Below are 21,180 nucleotides of genomic sequence, written 5' to 3'. Positions count from 1 at the left end.
TTGTTGCATCATGTTCATCATCTTCTCCATTTGCTCAGCTTGCTGCTTCACTATTGCTTCAAGTGCCAGTTGCTTCTGAAGAAGAGCATTTTCCCTTGCTTTTGATTCTTCCTGTTGCCTTGCTAGTTTCTGCTTCAGTAGCTTGAACATTCTTGCTTCCCTTGTCACATAGTCTGCTTCTGAGTAGAAAGGCTCATTTGTTAGAAGCAGCTTTGGACCTCTAGCTTGTTGAGCTGATTGAGAATTCTTAAAGAATCTCCTGACAGTAGCAGCTTTGGTCCTGATGCACTTGTTGCTCACAGCTTCTAGCATACTTGGTTCTTTTAATTTCCAGGTGTTGCAGTATTTTATTTTATGTATCTGTACTTTAACGAGATAAAAAGTGGCCATGAATGCACAAGAACATGTTTGGTTTCCTGATAAATCCCACTTGCAATCATTTTTTGTCACAAATTTGTGATAAAATCCATATCATTTACCACAAATCCCTTTCTTCAAAAAAAATTACCACAAATCCCTTTCCTTTGTTTTCTGATTCCTTACTATTATCTAGAAGTTGTTGATTAAGTTAGTATCACAAATCTTGATATGAAAATAGTTGTAAAGAAATGTTTTAATAAAAAAAAATTGCTAGCAATAATTGATTGTCCAGCACCGAGAGAGAGAGGGAGAATGAGTTGGATCTGGAAAATTAAAATGAAGTGAAGAAGGGAAAAGAGAAGAGATGAGAGAGAGAATGGAAATTGACTCACTATGAAAAAGCATGCGGCTGTCAAGAATGAACTAGCGTGACTTAACTCACGCTGCGTGAGTTAAGTCACGTAAATTTAACACTAGCGTAAGTTAACTCACGCTGCGTGAGTTAAGTCACGCAAATTTAACACTAGCGCAACTTAACTTACGTAGGGGTATTTTGGACATTTACTTTGGGAATGAGCAAAACCGTTTGGGTAAAGAGCAGAATTCTGAGGAGAAAATGAAGGAGGAAGTGCAAAGTTGGAGGTTGGCTTTACATGAAGCTGCTAGTCTGGCAGGGTGGTGATGAAAATGATGAATATTCTTTCTTTTTTTCCTGGTTTTTTTATAATTAATAAAAAAAAAAAATTTGCTTTTAATTTGGTCCCTATGATTGACACATCAGCAGTTAACAAAATTTTCTAACGATAAGGACTAAACCGATAACCGATCTACACATTGAGGGACTATTTTGTAGTGTATCCTAAATCGGGGACTAAAGTGACTATTTACTCTATTTTAAACTAAAGCCCACCCTTGTAATATCATTGCTAAACCAATTTTGAGCTTTCATGCATTAACCCCTTTCTTCCGGTGACAAATCACAATATCAGCCAATTATACCTTTATACTCCTCCATCCCATAGTAAGTACGCCTTTTGCAAAAAAATATTGTCCAAAAAAAATTGACCTATTTAACTTTTCAATACACTATTAATTACTTTTTCCCAATTATATCTCTAATTTATACTACTTTCACAACTCCTAATTCAATATATTCTACTTTGCATTTATAATAAAGAGGAGTGCACCCATACTTAACAAAGACACTCAAAATCATTTTTCTCTCTTTTACTTGTACACTTTTTTTTAATATGTGTGAAATGAGCAAAATGCTCAGTTGTTTTGATATTATATGCCCTCTATGGAGTTGGATAGTGGCATTGAAATATTTGATTTTAGTCGTATATACCTTTTTTTTAAGGAATCATATATAGCTTCAAAGTCATTATAAATGATAGTTTATGATTGGTCGACAATGTAAAATAATTTACACCGAAAGTACCTCAAAGTTGATCTCCTCTATACAAATATCTTTATAATATATTTTATGTAAATGTGTTTAATTCTAATTAATTATCTATCAAAACAAATGATTTTTTTTTTATTTCATAAAATCTCTCAAAAAAATTACTCCCTTCGTCCCTATATCTAAGCCCCTTTTGAATTTTTCACATTTCTTAAGAAAAGTAGCATGTGCAATTAATATGTCTATTTTATGTGCTAATATTACCAAATTGTGCTTTGTTTGTATGTGTATTAAATTTGTCTTTTCATATTTCAAAACAAGTTAGTAATATTAATTAGGGGTATGTTTAGGTAAAAAATAATAAATGTGTCTAATGATTTGAAAAATGATTTACATTTAAGGACAAAAATAAAGTCAAATAGGTGCTTAGATATAGGGACGGAGGGAGTAGTATTATCAATTTGAAATAAAAATGTGACGATAAAAAAAGAAACGTAAAGATCAAATATGAAAAGGCGCACGAGCGTGTTTGTTCTGAGTATTAGTGACATTAGGGAGTAACTTAATACTCCCTCCGTTTTAAAATGAGTGTCGCTTTAGCCAATTGCACACAGATTAAGAAATGAAATAAAGTAGTCAAATGTCATAGCAATTTTACCAAATTATCCTAATCAACTATTGGTTTGTTTTTTATTAAAGAAAAAATAATTACTTTAGAAGTAGTGTAACATAATATTAATTGAAGGGTACAATTGAAAAGAAAAAGTTATTATTGCATTGGAAACTGAAAGTGACATTTATTTAGAAACAATTTTTTTTTGCTAAAATGATACTCATTTTAAAACGGATGGAGTAATAAGCATTATAAATGAAATTCTTCGTCACTTTTAGATATGAATGTGTGTCTAATTTTGAAATTGAATAGTCATTGAAATACTACAAATATGATGAAAAAATATGAAGAGTCGCACGATTTTGTAGGTCCCAATATTTATGTAATAATGACATTAGGCAGGTAGCTTAATTATAAGTTTACCATTAACAAATGAAGAGCTTTCGATGTTCAAACTCCATCCATGGCTAGAGGAATCTCTATCCTCCCCATCCGTTTCTTCAAGATCATTCTTCAAACTAATCTTCATAGGATTGTAAGCTTTCCTATTATATTAGTATTATTTACTTTAGACTTCTTAGCATATAACCACGCATCACACTTGCAACATGTCATATCTGCATTTCACATATTTTCTGTTTACAATATTAGCACTAGAACTTTCAACAAAACAAAATACTAGCACTAGAAATTTTATTATGGATACACACATAACACATGAATATTGTTTACCACTTTACCTTCTAGAAAGAATAATTGTATTTGACACCTTTTTCTAAGTGACCAAAGGGGTTCTTTAATTTTTACAGCAAATACCAAGTAAGTTTACTAATAGACATGGAGTTGGTCTATCAAATCCAGTGTTGATAAAGACTACTGATGGCACTAAATGGAAAGTTTATTGGAAAAAAATTAATGGAGAGATTTGGTTTGAAAAGGGTTGGAAATTTTTTACTGAAAATTACTCTCTTGGACATGGCTGCTTGGTGGTGTTTGAATATAAAGGAACTTCCAAGTTTGATGTATACATACTTGGCCAGAATGCACTAGAAATAGATTATTCTTCATGTGACACTGATTATGAAAATGACAATGTTGATCATAGTGAAGATGATGAATCAGTTGAGATTTTGGATGAATGGCTTCATCGGAAGAAGGCTAGGCAAAGGTCACCTTTTGTTTCTCCTCGACGACATAAGAAAGTTCGAGGTTTGGTTTGGTTTCTTGATTTTCTTTTCAGTATACATAATGGGTTTATGTGATTTTCTATTAAACATGAAGCATCATGATTGTTCAAAATGCTCTCCAAGAGTTAATTTTTTTTTTTTTTTGTTTTACATTGCACACATATATGCAGGTGATCATGAGAAGAGTGCTAAAAGAACTTCATCAATAAATTGGCCACAGGATGCTAGAGCTCAGGAAGTAGCTTTAAAATTCATCTCAAGCAATCCTTTTTTCACAATTCTCATAAAGCCTACTCATCTGGTAGAAAATCGGATGGTAAGGTTAAACACAAAACATTTACATTAATGCATGCAATGCTATATATGTATAATATGTTGTGATTATTATAATGATGATTACATTGTACTATGCAGTGTGTACCACTTTTAAATGGGGTTATTGAGAACAAGGATAAGAATGTGGTACTGCAGATTGGGAAAAGGTCATGGAATGTGAAATTACTTCGTTGTTATGAGGGCAAATATGACCGTCGCTTTTCCGCGGGTTGGCTCTTGTTTTTAAGTGGAAGTGGACTGAAATCAGGAGATGTCTGTGTCTTTGAACTGATAAACAAGAAAGATTTCGTTTTTAAAGTTCATGTTTTCTAAAGGGACAAAGTTTATGCATCTGTTTTGTACATTGTTGTTTTGAGTGATAGGTTAAGTGATAATCTTCACATTTGGTTCCAGTTGTATTTAAGTTTGAAATATTTTGAAGGAAATATCTATGGTGACTCAGTAATTTCATATATTTCTATCAAATTTTTCAAATATTGGAAAGATTGAATTGTTTAGATATATCGTTTGTTTGATTAATTATTATAATCCCGTTATGTATGAACACAATGAATTATTTATAGAGCATTATTAATGTAAATCATGGTCAATTTTTTTTAGGGGTAATCATGGTCAATTGTTGTATATTAGTAGCCATTAATTATAATTTTTAGTGCTAGTATTTTGTTTAGTTGAAAAGTTCTAGTGCTAATATTGATCAAAATAAGAGAGTTGAACTTTGTTTTTGAATAGGCCGTGATAAGTTGAATCGTTCCCAAAATAAGAGAGTTCAAAATAAGGAAAGTGTGCCAGTATTTTTTTTTTAAGTGTTAGCAATACAAGGTGAGAAACACTTGTGTGGACCGGGACCAAGAATTTTGGTTTGGTCACACATACAAGTTTTTTCCTTCTCTCTCTTCTCTTCTCTCTTCTCCATTTTCTCTCTCTTCTCTCTTCTCTCTCTTCTCTTTTTTCTCTTTGTGTGACCAAAGACCACTTGTATGGACCAGGACCACACAAGATTTTCTCATACAAGGTACCCATTTCCAAAATATTGGGACCTACAAGAAATCATGAAATAAGAGAGTTGTTAACAAGAGTGTTACATGTTGTTAGCCCTATTTTTTTTCTTCTCTAAACCTAGTGGATCATTTTATTTACCTAGACTAATGAAACCAGTTAAAATGGGATACTAGGCTGGCAAACCTAAAGTTCCAAATCTATCAAAATACACTGTCAAAAACTTTACTTAGAAGTAGTTTATTTTTAGATGAAATACAGTATTGGAAACTTGTTTCCATTAAATTGTTGCATTTTAGGGGGGTTGGATGATCAAACACTGTGACATTTCTTGATGATTTCTCAAATCAATCCCCCTACTCAAATCTATCAAAATACACTACTGAACACGGTGATTGCATGTGGACGATGATTTGGGTCGCTCACACGACTAGGGAATAATCTGGAATTTCTTGAGTTAAGACACATGGGACCAGAATAAAGGGAGATCACGCTTCATTAATTTTTTAGGTTTGTTGCAAGGAGGGGGAGTTGCGGAAGAGAAGTTATGAACATTTGGTTTGTTTGTGTGGAACGTTTGGGAAAGTAGAAACGACAAGATATTTTCTGATAATATTTTTTCGTTAACTTTAATAGTGGACGGATAAAAATAGAGTCTTGAAGCGAGTGAAGAGCGGGTGAAGAGCCAACTCGCCATGGCAAGCTTAAAGCGAGTGAAGAGCGAGAAAACTCCAGAGAGGCATGATTTTTGAAGAACAAGGGCTCGCCACAATGAGCAACATCCTCGCCACAGCGAATTAAGGCGGCTTAGGACAAAGTGATGACGTGGCAGAAATCCACTGGCGAAGGAAACTCGGCTCTCTATAGCGAGCTGCAACTCGCTACACAAGCCTTTCTCTTATTTTATTTCAGACATCTTGGTAAAATTCTAGAGGGAGATAGGGAGATTTAGAGAGAGAACTTCATAGCAAGAGTGTTAGAGGTTGGAAACTTCAATATTTGTTGAGAAATCACAATCTTGTATGATGTTTCATCTTTTCTTTCAAGTTTGCAAGGCTATCATGAAGATGTGTAGGTAAATCTCTATTGTTAGGATTAGATGTAGTTGATCAATCACAATATGTATCTCTTTTGATCTTTCAATATATGATTCTAATGTTTTAATTGATATTAATATTATCTTTGCAATTTATGTTCATTTATGATTTGAATTGAATTTGAGAAATACTTTTTGAATCAAGACCTACGATAATCATCTATCAAAGTTTAAATTCTAGAAATGGAATTTAGGCTTTGATAATCATTTCAAATATTAAAGCTTAATGCTATTAGATCATTTAATAGATTGAAAAATCGTCGATTAGACGATACGGTTGAAACCACAACATTATTTAGACATGAATAATGTTGTCGAGTGGTATATGATAATATCAATTAATGGCTAGAATTCATGTATGTGATAATAAGGATATATGCAAAAGTTTGATCAATGAAATCTAATCCTAACGCTTTTACGCCTTTATTAATCTCATTTTAATTACTGTTTTTAGTTCGATTAGATTTTAAACAAATAAATGATCAAACTCTAACTTAAGATGATAATCAATGTTAAACGGTTTGTGATATCGCACTAGTCCATGAGAAAACGATATAAAAATACTTACTTTTGATTGATAGCAAAATACTACATCAAGTTATATATTAAATACAAAATGTACAAATTTCAATGCAAATTACTATTTTAAACTTCTTTACATGTATAAGACCATCTCCAATGGGGTTATTGAAAGGGTGTTGAAGGCTATTGAACCATTGGAAGCTTGCTTGTTGAAGATGACATGGAGGAGTTGGGTGATGAAGAGATTCAACAAGTTGAATCCTGCACAGCTGAGACACGAGGCGCGCTGTGATTGTGTGAAAAATGGCGCATGCGTTACACGCGCCGACAGGGCACGTCACAGGTCAGGGGAACGCGGAGAGAGAAAGTGGTTGGGAAGATTAGGACAGGTGGCGCGTTTTTACTGGCTGGCAGGATTTTTATTATCTTCATATTTTACACTCAATTATTTCATTGGAAATAATTTTTTTTTTTACCAAAATTCGTGATTTTTTTTCTCTATAAATAGAGACTTGGATCATTTGATTTGGACACAGAAAAAAAATCAAGTTTTTCACTCATTTAATCTTATTATTAGCCCTTTCTTTTGAAGTTTTAGTCTTTGATTAGTGAAATGGATCCCAACAACAATCAATTCAACACCCAAAATTCTTCTGATTACCCATTTAACTACCAAAATCCCAACAATTATCAACACCCAAATCAATTTCCCAACCAACATCCTCAAAACCCAAATCAATTTCCAAACCAACATCCTCAAAACCCAAATCAATTTCTCAACCAAAATCCTCAAAACATGCCTAATTTTGGTTTTGCCTCAAATTTCAATCACTCATCCTCTGTTCCAAACAACTTTCATCCATATAGATCTATGATGGGATATCCATCTCAAACACCCCCATTTAATGGTTATATTCCGATGATGAATGAAAATTTTCAGAGTCTTGGTGAATATCCTGAATTTTCATCACAAATAAATTGTGGTGGAATGACAAGATCTAATGAAGTCACTCCAGAGGATACAACTCCTAAGAGCAAGAAAAACCAGCAACCATCATGGAACACTGAACAAAATTTGGCGTTAATTAGTGGGTGGATAAAATATGGAACATCCAGTGTTGTCGGGAGAAACCAGACAAGTGAAGCATATTGGGGTAAAATTGTTGAGTATTGTAATGACCATTGCTCATTCGATTCTCCACGCGATGTCATTGCATGACGAAACCGTTTTAATTATATGAGCAAATTAATAAATAAATGGGTTGGTGCTTATGATACCGCTAAGCATCAGCAAGCAAGCGGTTGGTCGGAAGATGATGTGTTGGCAAAAGCCCAAGAAATATATGCATGTGGGAATAATGTTCAATTTACTTTAAAGGAAGAATGGCACGCTCTCCGTGATCAACCTCGTTATGGCAGTCAAGTGGGAGGAAATGTTGGCTCAGGAAGTAGTGGATCTAAGAGATCTCACGAGGACTCTGTAGGATCTAGTGCTCGTCCAATGGGTAGGGAGGCAGCTAAAAAAAAGGAAAAAAGAAAGGCAAGGACGCTGGCTTGGAGGAGGTGGAAAAGGAGTGGGTTCAATTCAAAGAAATGAAGGTGCAAGAGATGGAACACTTTAAAGAGTACACTAATAAAATGACAGAGTACACCGCAGTGCAACAAGAGAAAAACAGATTGAAGAAAATGAAATTGTACATAAAGTTAAGTTCCGAAGAGCATCTCGATGACAAGAAAAAAGATCTGTTGGAAAACTTGGTGCGTGAACTGTTTGGAAATTAATTTCACTGTAATATTTGTTTGTATTCGGTCAAAATTGTCAGTGTTGTCTAGTCCCCCAGTGTTTACTTTAAATAATTGTTAGTGTTGTCTAGTCCTCAGTGATAGTCCCTAGTGTTGTCTAGTCCCCTAGTGTTTACTTTAAATAATTGTCAGTGTTGTCTAGTCCTCAGTGATAGTCCCTAGTGTTGTCTAGTTCCCCGTGACTTATTTCACAAACTATTTGCTTTAATAATTATGCATATTATTTGCCCATTACTAACTTTGTGCCCATTCTATGGTCTTCCTCACTATTTGCTTTAATAATTATGCATACTATTTGCCCCGTGAGTTATTTCACAAACTTTAATTTCACATACTATTCTATGGTCTTCCTCACTGTGTGCCCATTACTAACTATCCACCACTGTCCACCACACACTATTTGCCCATTAATAATTATACGTGACTTTATTTATACGTGACTTTAATTGTCAGTGTTGTCTAGTTCCCCCTGACTTATTTGCTTTAATAATTCACATACTATTTGCCATTAATAATTATCTCCACTATTTGTCAGTGTTGCTTTAAATAAACCATCAATGACTTTAACTATTATCTCCACTATCTCCACTATTTGTCAATGTTGCTTCACCATCCGTGACTTTAATAATTATACCATCTGTGACTTTAACTATTTGCTTATATATAGGGACTCATACCTACTTCTAATATCACAAATCTCATTCACATCTACTACCAATATCACAAATTGCATTCAGATTTACTTCCAATATCTCAAATTGCATTCATATTTGGTTTTGATATGGAAGCCTACTTCCCAAAACGTGATGCTGAAGACACTTATATCGTCAATCGATATATTCAGCATCGAAAAAAACTAGAGGAAGGTAGTGGATCAGGTAGTGGATCTCGTACAAGAAAATATTTAAATAGAGATCATGCAGCAGCTAACCAAAGACTCATTGACGACTACTTTGCCAATGAGCCTACATATGACGATGTAATGTTTCGTCGTCGGTTTCGGATGCAAAAACACGCTTTCCTTCGAATCGTTGGAGACCTTTCAAGTAGTGATAACTACTTCACCCAGCGAGTTGATGCCACCAACAAAGAATGTATATCACCATTAGCAAAATGTACCACAACAATGCGAATGTTAGCATATGGTGTGACAGCAGATGTGGTCGATGAATACATCAAAATAGGAAGTAGTACAACATTGGAGTGCTTACTTAGATTCTGCAAAGGAATCATACGACTGTATGAGCAAGTGTACTTGAGAGCACCAACCCAAGATGACCTGCAAAGAATATTACATGTTAGTGAAATGCGGGGGTTCCCAGGGATGATCGGGAGTATTGATTGTATGCACTGGGAGTGGAAAAATTGTCCTAAAGCATGGGAAGGTCAATTTACCAGGGGGATAAGGGAACCACCACAGTTATTCTTGAAGTAGTTGCATCTCATGATCTATGGATCAGGCATGCCTTTTTTGGATGTCCGAGAACGTTGAACGATATAAACGATCTAGACTGGTCACCAGTGTTTGATGATGTGGAACAGGGAAAGACTCCAAGGGTGAATTTCTTTGTGAATCAACGTCCCTATAATATGACATACTATCTAGCTGATGGTATCTACCCTTCTTATCCAACTTTCGTCAAATCAATTAGACTTCCTCAAAGTGAACCCGATAAGTTATTTGCAAAACATCAAGAGGGATGTCGGAAGGACATCGAACGTGCTTTTGGAGTGCTTCAAGCTCGATTTAAAATCATCCGTGAACCAGCTCGCTTGTGGGACATAACCGATTTGGGTATCAACATGAGGTCATGCATCATATTACATGATATGATTGTTGAGGATGAACGAGATACATATGCTCAACGTTGGACCGATTTTGAGCAATCTGAGGGAAGTGGATCTAGTACACCACAACCATACTCGACCGAGGTGTTACCCACTTTTGCAAATCATGTGCGTGCTAGATCCGAGTTGCGTGATCCAAATGTTCATCACGCATTGCAAGCAGATCCAGTGAAGCACATATGGACAAAGTTTGGAATGTTTCGTAATTGAAGATCATTTGTATCGTACTAAATAAATTACGTGTGTGTTGTGTGCTTGTTTGTTGTCTTTCATTTTAAGCTATTTATGTGTCGCATGCTTAGTTTGCTGTATTGCATTTCAAGTTAAAAAAATAAAAAAAATATTTAAATAAATATTTTTTTTTTTTTAAAAAAATTAATTGTATTATTTTAATTTAATTATAATCGATAATTATAATTTTATGTAATTATAAAAACAAAAATTAAATAGAATAAGAAATAAAAAGTGGTGGGGTAGGGTGTTGAATGAAAACCATTGGAGAGGTAAAAATTGAATGGGTGTTGAATTAAGAGAGAGAAAATGATGTGGAGTGTTGGGAATTAAAAAAGTGGGTGTTGAAGGTTGTTGAATTAAATTTACCATTGGACATGATCTAAATTTGCACATGATAGGAAAACCTATATGTATATAGCACTCCATCCGTCTCATAATTACTGTTTCTTTAGCATTTTTTCTTTTTCTCAAAATAAATGTTACTTTACAATATCAATGCAACATTTATTATTTTTTTCCACTGTTATACCCTTATTTATTGAATTTCATCCAACTTGACTACTGTACTATCTACAATTAATAAGGTATTTTAGTAAATGCAACTAATTTTACTATTGAAATCAACACATTTAATCATTTCCCTAATAATCGTGCATAAATATTAAACGACTAATATTGTGAGATGGAAGGAGTAATAGATTCCTTCAAAATAATATAAAAAATAATTCAAAAGCAAATAGTAGAAGTAAAAAACTTTGATAAAAGTTCTATACGTGTTCCAAGAAAAGCTTTTGGTCGACCTTTCGTTTTTTGTTCTTTCAAAAGCTTGGGAACCAATGAAATTTTAACTTAGCTTGAGAACCGAACGTAATTATTAACTGGAACAACTAAACCAATACAAATTAACAAAATTGAATAATTAACTTAAAATGATAATTTAATCCATCATATTAGTGATTTTATGAAATTAGAGGAGGATGATGAAGGAAATTTGGAAGTAATTAGTTTTCTTATTATAGTATAGATTAAGAGGGGAATAAGGCTATAAATAATTTAATTTGTTTTTTTATATACAAATATCTTTATAATATAATTTATGTAAAATGTGTGTATAATTCTAATTTATTATCTATCAAACAAATGAATTTTTTACTTTCAGAAAACTCTCAAAACAAATTAGTTTTTTTTTTTTTGAGGGACTCAAAACAAATTAGTATTATCAATTGAAATAGAAATGTGACGACCAAAAAAATGAATGTGTGTCTAATTCTAAGTAGTCATTGAAATACTACAATGAAGAGTCGCACGATTTTATTGGAAGATGTAATAATGACATTAGGTATGTAGCTTAATTATAAGTTTACCATGAACAATGAAGAGGTTTGCTTGTTCAGAGACCACCACAATACGTTATTAGTATAGAAGACCACCACAATTAAATACATCATCTCCACTTTAAACTCTTTCATCCATGGCCAGAGGAAGTTCTATCCTTCCCATCCGTTTCTTCAAAATCATTCTCCAAACTAATCTTCAAAAGATTGTAAGCATTCCTATTAATACTATTTACTTTAGAATTCTTAGCATATAACCCACACATCACACATGTAACATGTCATACTTGCATTTCACATATTTTTTGTTTATATTATTAGCACTAGGAAATTTTATGATGGATACGCACATAACATATGAATATCGTTTAACTATCAGTGTTGTATTTATATAGAAGGAATATTTATATTTGACGCTTTTTGCTTAGTGACCAAAGGGGTTCTTTAATTTTTACAGAAAATACCAAATGAGTTTACTAGGAGACATGGAGTTCATCTATCAAATCCAGTGTTGATAAAGTCTCCTGATGGCACTAAATGGAAAGTTTATTGGAAAAAAATCGATGGTGAGATTTGGTTGGAAAAGGGTTGGAAAACTTTTACTGAAAATTACTCTCTTGGACATGGCTCATTGGTGGTGTTTGAATATAAAGGAACTTCCAGGTTTGATGTACACATATTTGACCGGAATGCAGTGGAAATAGATTATGATTCTTCATGTGACAGTACTGATGATGAAAAAGACAATGTTGATGATAGTGATGATGAATCAGTGGAGATTTTGGATGAATGGCTTAATCGGAAGAAGGCTAGACAAAGATCACCTTCCGTTTCTCCTCGTCTACATAATAAAGTTCGAGGTTTGGTTTAGTTTCATGATTTTCTTTACAGTATACGTAATGGATTGATACTTTCCAAGAGTTTCTTCTTTGATTTACATTGAACACATATATGCAGGTGATCATGAGAAGACTACTAAAAGAACTTCATCAATGAATTGGCCAAAGGATGCTAGAGCTCAGGAAGTGGCTCAAAATTTCATCTCATGCAATCATTTTTTCACAATTCTCATCAAGCCAATTAATCTTGTAGAACATACTCTGGTAGGATGCACAAACACAATTTTTACTACATATATTCATTTATGCTGTGATTATAAATTATGATGATTGATAATAGTATTATACTATGCAGTCTGTACCGGATTTTAAAGGGGTTATTGAGAACAAGGAGAAGAATGTGATGCTGCTGATTGGGAAAAGATCATGGAATGTGAAACTACTTCGTTCTTATGAGAGCAAAAATGGCCGTCGCCTTTCCGCGGGCTGGTACTTATTTGCAAGAGAAAGTGGACTGAAATCAGGAGATGTTTGTGTCTTTGAACTGATAAACAAGAAAGATTTGGTTTTTAAAGTTCATGTTTTCTAATGTATCTGTTTTGGACATTGTTGTTTTGAGTGATAGGTGAAGTGATAATGTTGACATTTGGTTGTAATTGTATTTAAGTTTGAAATAATGACTCAGGAATTTCTATATTTCTATCAAATTTATCAAATCCTGGAAAGATTGAATGAAAGTTTAGATATATCTTTTGTTAGATAATTAGTTATTATAATCCTGTTATGTATGAATACAATGAACCACTGCCCAGAAAACAACACTCATGTAGATGCCATAACAAGTCCCCTAATCATCCAAAACGTGTGAAACGGATTGAGATTTTATACAAATGTGTAAAAAACTTTAGGATTTCGGTACAGCAGCAAATCCCAATCCTAATAAAACATACAAAAAGGGATAATAAACAGATGAATATTGCTTTTGAATTATTGAATATATAAGAATAAGAAGACGCATCTTCAAGTAACAACTACCTCTACCTATCTGCCAGAAAAAGATACCTACATCATCAGCACAACAAGATAAAACAAAAACGTAAAAAAAATAAAAAGAGCTAATGGAAACGGGAAATAAATAAAAGTCTTGATGAGTTACTCGTAGTGGGTGTTATTCCGATGCCGATAACAGTACCAGAGGCGAAAAAATCGAAAGACCTTCACACGTTATGGACATGTTTGAGGCTGGAGCTTGGTCATATGTCTGAGGAAAAAGATGTTTGGAGTGTTAACCTAAAAACAAACTGTGTTAATTTCTAAGGGAGGTATCCATATATTTTAAGGGAGGTTAATGTCTATTATAAAACTAGAGGGGGTGTTTGTGTCGTTTGAACAAACCTTAGGGGAGGTCAGTGTAATTTCCCCCACAATGAATGATTATGTGCACGCACGATCAACCAACGTGTTTCCCAGAATTTTGTGATACTGTACTTTTGCGCAAACAATCTTATATCTAGTCATTGTTTATAAGAAACAAAAGACTAAATTACTAAGATGAGGGAATAACATTTAAAGGAGTTGGTGTTAAACTGTTTAAAAAAAAGGGGGAAATTACACTGACCTCCCCTAAGGTTTGTATAAACAATGACTAGATATAAGATTGTTTGCGCAAAAGTACAGTATCACAAAATTCTGGGAAACACGTTGGTTGATCGTGCGTGCACATAATCATTCATTGTGTGAGCGTCCAAAATACGGAAAAGTTGTGTGGTCAATTATTCATGTATCGTGTCGCTCACGCGACTGGTGAATAAACTGGAATTTCTTGAAGAGTTAATAAGACACACGGGGGAGCAAAATACTTCACAATACCAATTCAAAACTCTTCAAATTAGTTCTATACGTCCAGAGCCTATATTATTGTGCTTAGATCTTAAGAATTTATAAGAGTAAATTACACTCCCCTCCCCTCAAAGATGCTTGAATTACACACCCCTCCCCTCTTATGTTAAAATATACACTTGCCTCCCCTCTTATTCAAAATATATTAGAAAATATTTCACTCCCCTCCCTTGAGAGAAGCTAGAATTACATTCCCCTCCTCTCTTATGTTAAAAAAATCTAACACACTTTGAAGAAAAATAGTATTACAGGTTCATTTTAATATAATCAAAATTTGAATACATATTTTTTGCTATTTTTTTTTTCACAATGTAGTTTTAAACCCTATTATAAAATATGAAACAACTCAAAATAAAATTAAAATATGTAAAAAATTACTAAAGTCAATCATGTAATGCTTATTTAAATGTGAATTTTATACTCCAAATTATAAAATTAATAACAAAATATTTAAATTTAATTATAATTGACATTTAAATTATAAAAAAACTAATTATGATTTTTTAAATCTTGAATTCAAAATTAGTATATATTATAAAAATATTTATTTATGTTAAAATAGATTAAAGTGTAGTGTATATTTAATTATTAAAGGTGGGGTTGAAATTCAAGCATGGGGAATATCAATTTTACTTTTCAAGGGAGGGGAGTGTAGTTCAAGCATCTTTGAAGGGAGTGATGGATAATTAGGGTGTTAAATAGTAGTTCATCTCTGAACGATAACCATATTTCTTGAGTGATCATGCAACTTATTTTTCTCAATTCTTGCATTTCAATTTATGCCCTCAATTGATTTTTAATCTATATGTATACTCATTGCTCTTTATCAAGATTCAACTTAATTTATGATCCTAACAACAATGAAGGGAGATGATCACACTTCATTAATTTTTAGGTTTGTTGCAAGGAGGGGGAGTTGCGGAAGAGAAGTTATGAACATTTGGTTTGTTTGTGTGGAACATTTGGGAAAGTAGAAATGACAAGATATTCTCGGATAAATTTTTATCGTTAACTTCAATAGTAGACGGATAAAAATAGAGTCTTGAAACTTGCTTTGTTCAAAGGCACCGAGGGTTCAACTATGCAATCACTCAATGGGAATCTAATCCGTTGTTAATTTTTAGGTTTGTTGCAAGGAGGGGGAGTTGCGGAAGAGAAGTTATGAACATTTGGTTTGTTTGTGTGGAACATTTGGGAAAGTAGAAATGACAAGATATTCTCGGATAAATTTTTATCGTTAACTTCAATAGTAGACGGATAAAAATAGAGTCTTGAAACTTGCTTTGTTCAAAGGCACCGAGGGTTCAACTATGCAATCACTCAATGGGAATCTAATCCGTTGTTGTGTATGGGATTTAGAGTGTAATCGTCTGTTTCAGCGCATGCTAGAAGATCTTGTGAGGGAGTGGCGTGCCGTATTATTTCTATGCAGAATTTTTTCAGCATACATGCAGATTCTGTGTGCAACTCGTCTCTGTTAAGGGGAGGAATGTTTTGAGAATTCATTTTTCTGATTATGTATCAGTATTAGTTTTGCTTGATTTGGTGTATTTTTGTTTGTTGTTTACAAGCTTCTAATTTACCTATATACCTTGTTATGTAACGTTTCCATCGTTGCAACCTTGTACTTGTAAAAATTAAAAACTAGTCATCCGGCCATTATCACAAGTTCACAGCTCTTCATTTATCAATGGTTACTTATGATTAAGCTACTACCTGCCTAATGTCATTATCACAACTATGAAGAAATTCGTGTGCCTTTTCATATTTCGTGTAATTTTGCCTTAATAGCACTCCTGTCTCGATGCACTTTTGATCTTTATTTTTTTTTTAATTAATTACTAGCAAAACATTTAAAAAGTTGATATTATAAATTTACTAATCGAGACAAATTCGACATCTTATATAATTACAAAACAATTTGAAAAATATATATTATCTAAATTTTATTATATTTTTACACAAAAAAAAACTTATGTATATTGCCTTTTTTTAGTCACATATGTGTTTTTGATTGAAGTTAACAATTTTATATTGATTTATATTTAGAAATATCATAATAAAAAATCATTAATGTATTTGTTCAAAATAAAATCTGTAATCAATGTTTGTAAACATAAGGTCATAAGTTTCTCATTTTTTTTAAGGAAGTTTCTCATTTATTTATTAATAAGTTTTTAATTTTTTTTTGTTCAAATATGTTTTTAAATTTATTTATTAATATGTTTGTAAACATAAGGTCATAAGCTACCTTTTCATAATTTCACATTTTTTTTTTTGAAGAGGCTAAAATGATATATATTACCAAATCAAAATGCTCTCCCTAGCACAAGGTGTACTAAGGAAGAACAATGAGTCAATACAATATGTACAAACAAAGAGAAAAAAGAAAGCAACAGATCTATGTAGTGCCTAACATAGTAAATGGACTAAGCCACCACCCATGATAATTTAGTGGAAGAGAGTCACATTTCGCCTTCAACCACGCATAGGAAGTAGCCTTTATTTTATCCACTACTTGTAACAAGGAGCACTCTTTTGCATTGAAAATCCTGTTGTTTCTTTCTTTCCATATTTCCCACACGGTAGCAAACCAAATCACCTGAATAATAGAACGCCGGGCCCTAGCCCCACCACCAGCAAAAGAAAATTGATTAAAATGATCAGCTACAAAACAAGGAGTAACCGTATAAATACCAATCCACCTATAAATATAGTTCCAAACAGATCCGAAACTGTGGCAATGCAGAAATAAATGAGAAGAATTTTCCAAAGAATCACATCCAGAAGCACACAACCGAGAATCAAAATCAATAACCCCACGGCGAAATAAGTTATCCTTTGTAGGTAACCTATCTCGAAACAGGCGCCAAGCAAAAAGCACTACCTTCAACGGGATATCCTTATTCCATAACGATGTCGACGCCACGGAAGAAGTATTAAAATGTTGAGCCGTCAGGAAATGGTAAGCACTACGAACAGAATAAACACGAGAACTCTCCAATGACCAATACCATGTATCCTCTTTGTCAACTTGCAGAGTAACATTTTGAAGTAAAAGAATAAGCTCCCCCAACTGCTCCTCCTCCCACGCAAACAACCACCTCCTCCACCTCCAAGCATCACCCTCATACCCCCAACCAAGCTGACACATCTCAGACACAGTATCCCCCTTAAATTTTGAAAAATCATATAATCTACTAAACCTGGTTCGAAAAGATACACCACCCACCCAGACATCCGACCAGAAAGAAGTAGTAAATATGTTTCCAATCGAACGCCTACTATTATCAACAAACCAAGGTTCTCTACGTAAAGCGGCAATAACACGCCACCAATGAGAAACCTCACGCCCCCCCCCCCCCAACACCTGCCCTCCCTCCACACCATAACGAGCTGACAACACCTGACACCACAGACTCTCCCTCTCCAATAACAACCTCCAACACCACTTCTCTAATAAAGCTACATTAAACTCTCTAATACTCCTTACCTCCAAACCTCCAACCTCCTTACTCCTACAAACAGTGTTCCAATTAACCCAAGATATTTTTTTGTGGTCCTCACTCCCCCCCCCCCCCACCCCAAAAAAACGATTTAAAATAGATTCTATAGAGGATACAATACCTAAAGGAGCTTTGAAGAAGGATAGCGCATAAACAGGCAGAGATGACAAGACTGACTTCAAAAGAACCAAGCGTTCGCCCAACGATAAATGTTTGCAATTCCACACAGACAGTCTAGATTTAATACGATTAAGCACATGTTCCCAAAAAGCCAAACGTCTCGCATTACCACCTATAGGCAGCCCAAGATACACAAAGGGAAGAGAACCAACGTTACAATTCAGAACCAAAGTGGCTTCTGCTAACCAAGAACTAGACACATTAACACCTACCAGCTGACTTTTAGAAAAATTCACCTTCAGCCCAGACAAAGCTTCAAACAATAACAGAACAACCCTCATTGCACGAATGTTTGCCCACGATTTTTCTCCTAAAATTAAAGTGTCATCTGCAAACTGAAGATGAGACACCACCACCGGATCACTAGCACCAACCTTGTAACCAGTAAAAATATTATGAAGTAATAAAGATTCCATCAAGACATTAAACCCCTCTGCAGCCAGAAGAAATAAAAATGGAGAAAGGGGATCGCCTTGTCTCAACCCCCTCTCCAAGTTGAACTCATCAGTAGGTGAACCATTAACCAAAACCGAAGCTGAGGCTGTTCCAATACATTCTTTAATACATTTCCGCCATAAAGTTGGAAACCCCATTTTCAATAACACCGCATCTAAATAACGCCAATCGATAGAATCGTAGGCTTTCTCAAAATCCACCTTAAACAATAACAATTCTTTTTTTTGTTTGCGAGCTTCATCGACAACCTCATTAGCCACCAAGATACCATCAAGAATCTGACGACCTTTAATGAAAGCAGACTGAGACTCTGAAATGACTGAGCCAATCACCACTCGAAGCCTAATAGCAAGGACCTTTGCCAAAATTTTGTACATACTTCCCACCAAAGAGATAGGACGGAAATCATTCAACCGTTGAGGACTGTCAAACTTCGGGATAAGAGCAATGAAAGTACTGTTGATCCCCTTGGCCAACCGACCATTTCTATGAAATTCCACCAAAAAACGCATTACATCATCCTTCTGAAGGTCCCAAAAAAAATTTATGAAGCCAAAAGTAACACCATCCGGACCTGGGCATTTAAAATTATCAATCTCCCACACTGCTGCCTTCACTTCATCCATAGTAAACGGTCTAACCAAACCAGCCCCCTCCTTGACAGAAAGGGTTCGAAAATTCAAACCATCCAACGAGGGGCGATCTGCTTGACTTGATTTAAAATGAGAGGAAAAATGAGAAAACACTTCATTTCGCACATTATCAACCCCTTCAATCAGAGCACCGTCAACAAAAAAACAAGGAATAACATTTCTTTTTCTTCTGTTTGACATAATCCCGTGAAAAAACTTAGAATTTGCATCCCCTTCACATTTATTTTTTAATATGTTTTTTTTAATTTAATGAAACTAAATATGCAAAAGTGCATGTGTATTGTTTCTCCCTAATTAACTGCTTACGTAAAAAAAAATTATTCACAAATTAATATGACCATTAATACGCACATTAAACACAAATGGTATTCTTTTTATCTTTTTTTTTTTATCCCCTATTCTTTTTATCTTTAGCAAAACATATTCTTCATCACACACTCAAATTTGTCAATGAGATTATATATTTTAAATGTCCATCAATTCTTAATCTTTATGTTGCATAAAAAAGACAATCTTAACATTTATGAAATATTATACACTTTTTCTACTCAAAACTGAATCAAATTGTTCAGCGCAAATTATTAATGCGCTAATTAAAACATGAATCATAAGTTCCGGTAAAAATAAAACATGAATCATAAGCATTCAAAATTAAAACCAATTCAGAACGTGTATCAAAATTATTCAAAATGCACGTATACGGGCCTAATCATTAAGGGGAAAATTAAGGTAATTTCTTTTTCATCAATCCAAAAAAATCGAAATTACTAAGTTAAATAATCTCTTAGCCATGAAAGTTGACTCAATTGGTAAGTAATTGACTCATCCAGATGGTTGAAAATTACTTTCGTAAGCGTTATAGGAATCCAATTCACTTAAATTTATTTCCAAAAAAAAAAAATTGATGTTAAATTTGTAAATTCATACGGTATAAACATAACTTTTTTTTGTATGATTTTCTCTGTAAAAAAGACAACAGTATAATGTTTGCATATATTTTTCCCTAATAAATACATTTTCTTATTGTGCCAAAACAAAATACAATTACTTATAGATCGTGACATTTTTTACTATCGGTAAATGTGTAGGTTCCAAAATTTTATACAATTTACTCATTTTTTAATGACATGTTTGGTTACCCGTCTATAATCTGAAGGTGAGAAAAACACAAGAAGGGGGGTTGAATTGTGTTTTAGAAAAATTCTTCGTTTCTCCTAAAAACTGAACACACTGATCAGAAGCTAAGCGAGACAGCTTCTGAAGTGATAATCAGAATCTAAATGCAGCGGAATAAAACAGAGAGAGAGAAGAAGAACGACACAAAGCAATTATACTGGTTCCTTCCACAATCCGGAAGTAGTCCAGTCCCCCTTGCACTTCCAAGGAGATTTCACTAAGAGTAATATCTGATTACAATTGCTCAAGCACACAAGCAAGAGACTTCCTTTGCTCAAGCACACAAGCTAGAGACTTCCTTTGCTCAAGAACACAATCAAGAGACTTCCTGCTCAAGCACAATTGCAAGAGACTTCCTAACTAAACAAAATTACACAGAAAATTGTTTAAGGTTGAACACTTGATATACAATCAGAGGTGCTCACAATACAAATCAGATACAGACTCAATGGACTTAAGAATTTCTAAGATATGACTTTAAGACACAGAAATTCTAAGTGAATGCAGAACAATTTCAGCAGAGGTTTGGCACTTGTAAAAATGTTGTGAGTCTTTCGTTCAGCGTTCTTGCATTACCAAATCTCTAGGTCTTCACTCCTTTATATAGAGGTGTGAAAGAGACGTTGTGAAATTGCCAGCACACCAAAGAGTCGTTATTGAAGCTTGATCTTTCACCAATGATCTTTTGCCTGATTTGGTTGTTGTCCTATGAAGAACAAATTTGAAATCCATTC

The 21,180-nt window shown here is 33.9% G+C and overlaps 3 protein-coding genes and 1 pseudogene across 3 annotated transcripts; 3 read left to right on the top strand and 1 right to left on the bottom strand.

Annotated features, from left to right (window-relative positions):
- The first annotated feature begins 303 nt into the window (after positions 1-303).
- LOC146938800 (B3 domain-containing transcription factor VRN1-like) lies at positions 304-4,510 on the top strand. The gene is made up of 4 exons (XM_085752702.1): positions 304-2,913; positions 3,188-3,587; positions 3,736-3,881; positions 3,980-4,510. The coding sequence occupies exons 1-4, from the start codon at positions 2,842-2,844 to the stop codon at positions 4,211-4,213; spliced, it is 852 nt and encodes a 283-aa protein (XP_085608828.1). The 5' UTR covers positions 304-2,841; the 3' UTR covers positions 4,214-4,510.
- A 2,621-nt stretch (positions 4,511-7,131) lies between these two features.
- On the top strand, positions 7,132-10,457 carry LOC146938799 (uncharacterized; annotated as a pseudogene).
- A 1,351-nt stretch (positions 10,458-11,808) lies between these two features.
- On the top strand, positions 11,809-13,256 carry LOC146938798 (B3 domain-containing transcription factor VRN1-like). The gene is made up of 4 exons (XM_085752707.1): positions 11,809-11,946; positions 12,195-12,597; positions 12,695-12,840; positions 12,932-13,256. The coding sequence occupies exons 1-4, from the start codon at positions 11,875-11,877 to the stop codon at positions 13,163-13,165; spliced, it is 855 nt and encodes a 284-aa protein (XP_085608833.1). The 5' UTR covers positions 11,809-11,874; the 3' UTR covers positions 13,166-13,256.
- Positions 13,257-16,821: 3,565 nt separating this feature from the next.
- LOC146938797 (uncharacterized) lies at positions 16,822-17,629 on the bottom strand. Its single transcript, XM_085752704.1, has one exon. It carries the CDS (start codon positions 17,627-17,629, stop codon positions 16,877-16,879), a length of 753 nt encoding a protein of 250 aa, XP_085608830.1. The 3' UTR covers positions 16,822-16,876.
- Between the last annotated feature and the right edge of the window lie 3,551 nt (positions 17,630-21,180).

The sequence above is a fragment of the Medicago sativa genome, chromosome 3 (assembly GCF_051527215.1).
Source record: "Medicago sativa cultivar Bolivia chromosome 3, Bolivia_mono, whole genome shotgun sequence".
In the NCBI taxonomy this organism is placed as follows: Eukaryota; Viridiplantae; Streptophyta; class Magnoliopsida; order Fabales; family Fabaceae; genus Medicago; species Medicago sativa.
The sequence above is the reverse complement of the archived record's forward strand: the minus strand, read 5'-3'. Positions and strand labels throughout refer to the sequence as shown.

Excerpts from the sequence above, each read along its gene's own strand:
- LOC146938800 (XM_085752702.1), top strand. The coding sequence starts at position 2,842 with ATGGCTAGAGGAATCTCTATCCTCCCCATCCGTTTCTTCAAGATCATT. Across the intron at positions 2,914-3,187 it reads AAACTAATCTTCATAGGATT|CAAATACCAAGTAAGTTTAC; the intron begins GTAAGCTTTCCT and ends TAATTTTTACAG. Across the intron at positions 3,588-3,735 it reads ACGACATAAGAAAGTTCGAG|GTGATCATGAGAAGAGTGCT; the intron begins GTTTGGTTTGGT and ends ACATATATGCAG.
- LOC146938798 (XM_085752707.1), top strand. The coding sequence starts at position 11,875 with ATGGCCAGAGGAAGTTCTATCCTTCCCATCCGTTTCTTCAAAATCATT. Across the intron at positions 11,947-12,194 it reads AAACTAATCTTCAAAAGATT|AAAATACCAAATGAGTTTAC; the intron begins GTAAGCATTCCT and ends TAATTTTTACAG. Across the intron at positions 12,841-12,931 it reads ATCTTGTAGAACATACTCTG|TCTGTACCGGATTTTAAAGG; the intron begins GTAGGATGCACA and ends TATACTATGCAG.
- LOC146938797 (XM_085752704.1), bottom strand. The coding sequence starts at position 17,629 with ATGTGTCAGCTTGGTTGGGGGTATGAGGGTGATGCTTGGAGGTGGAGG.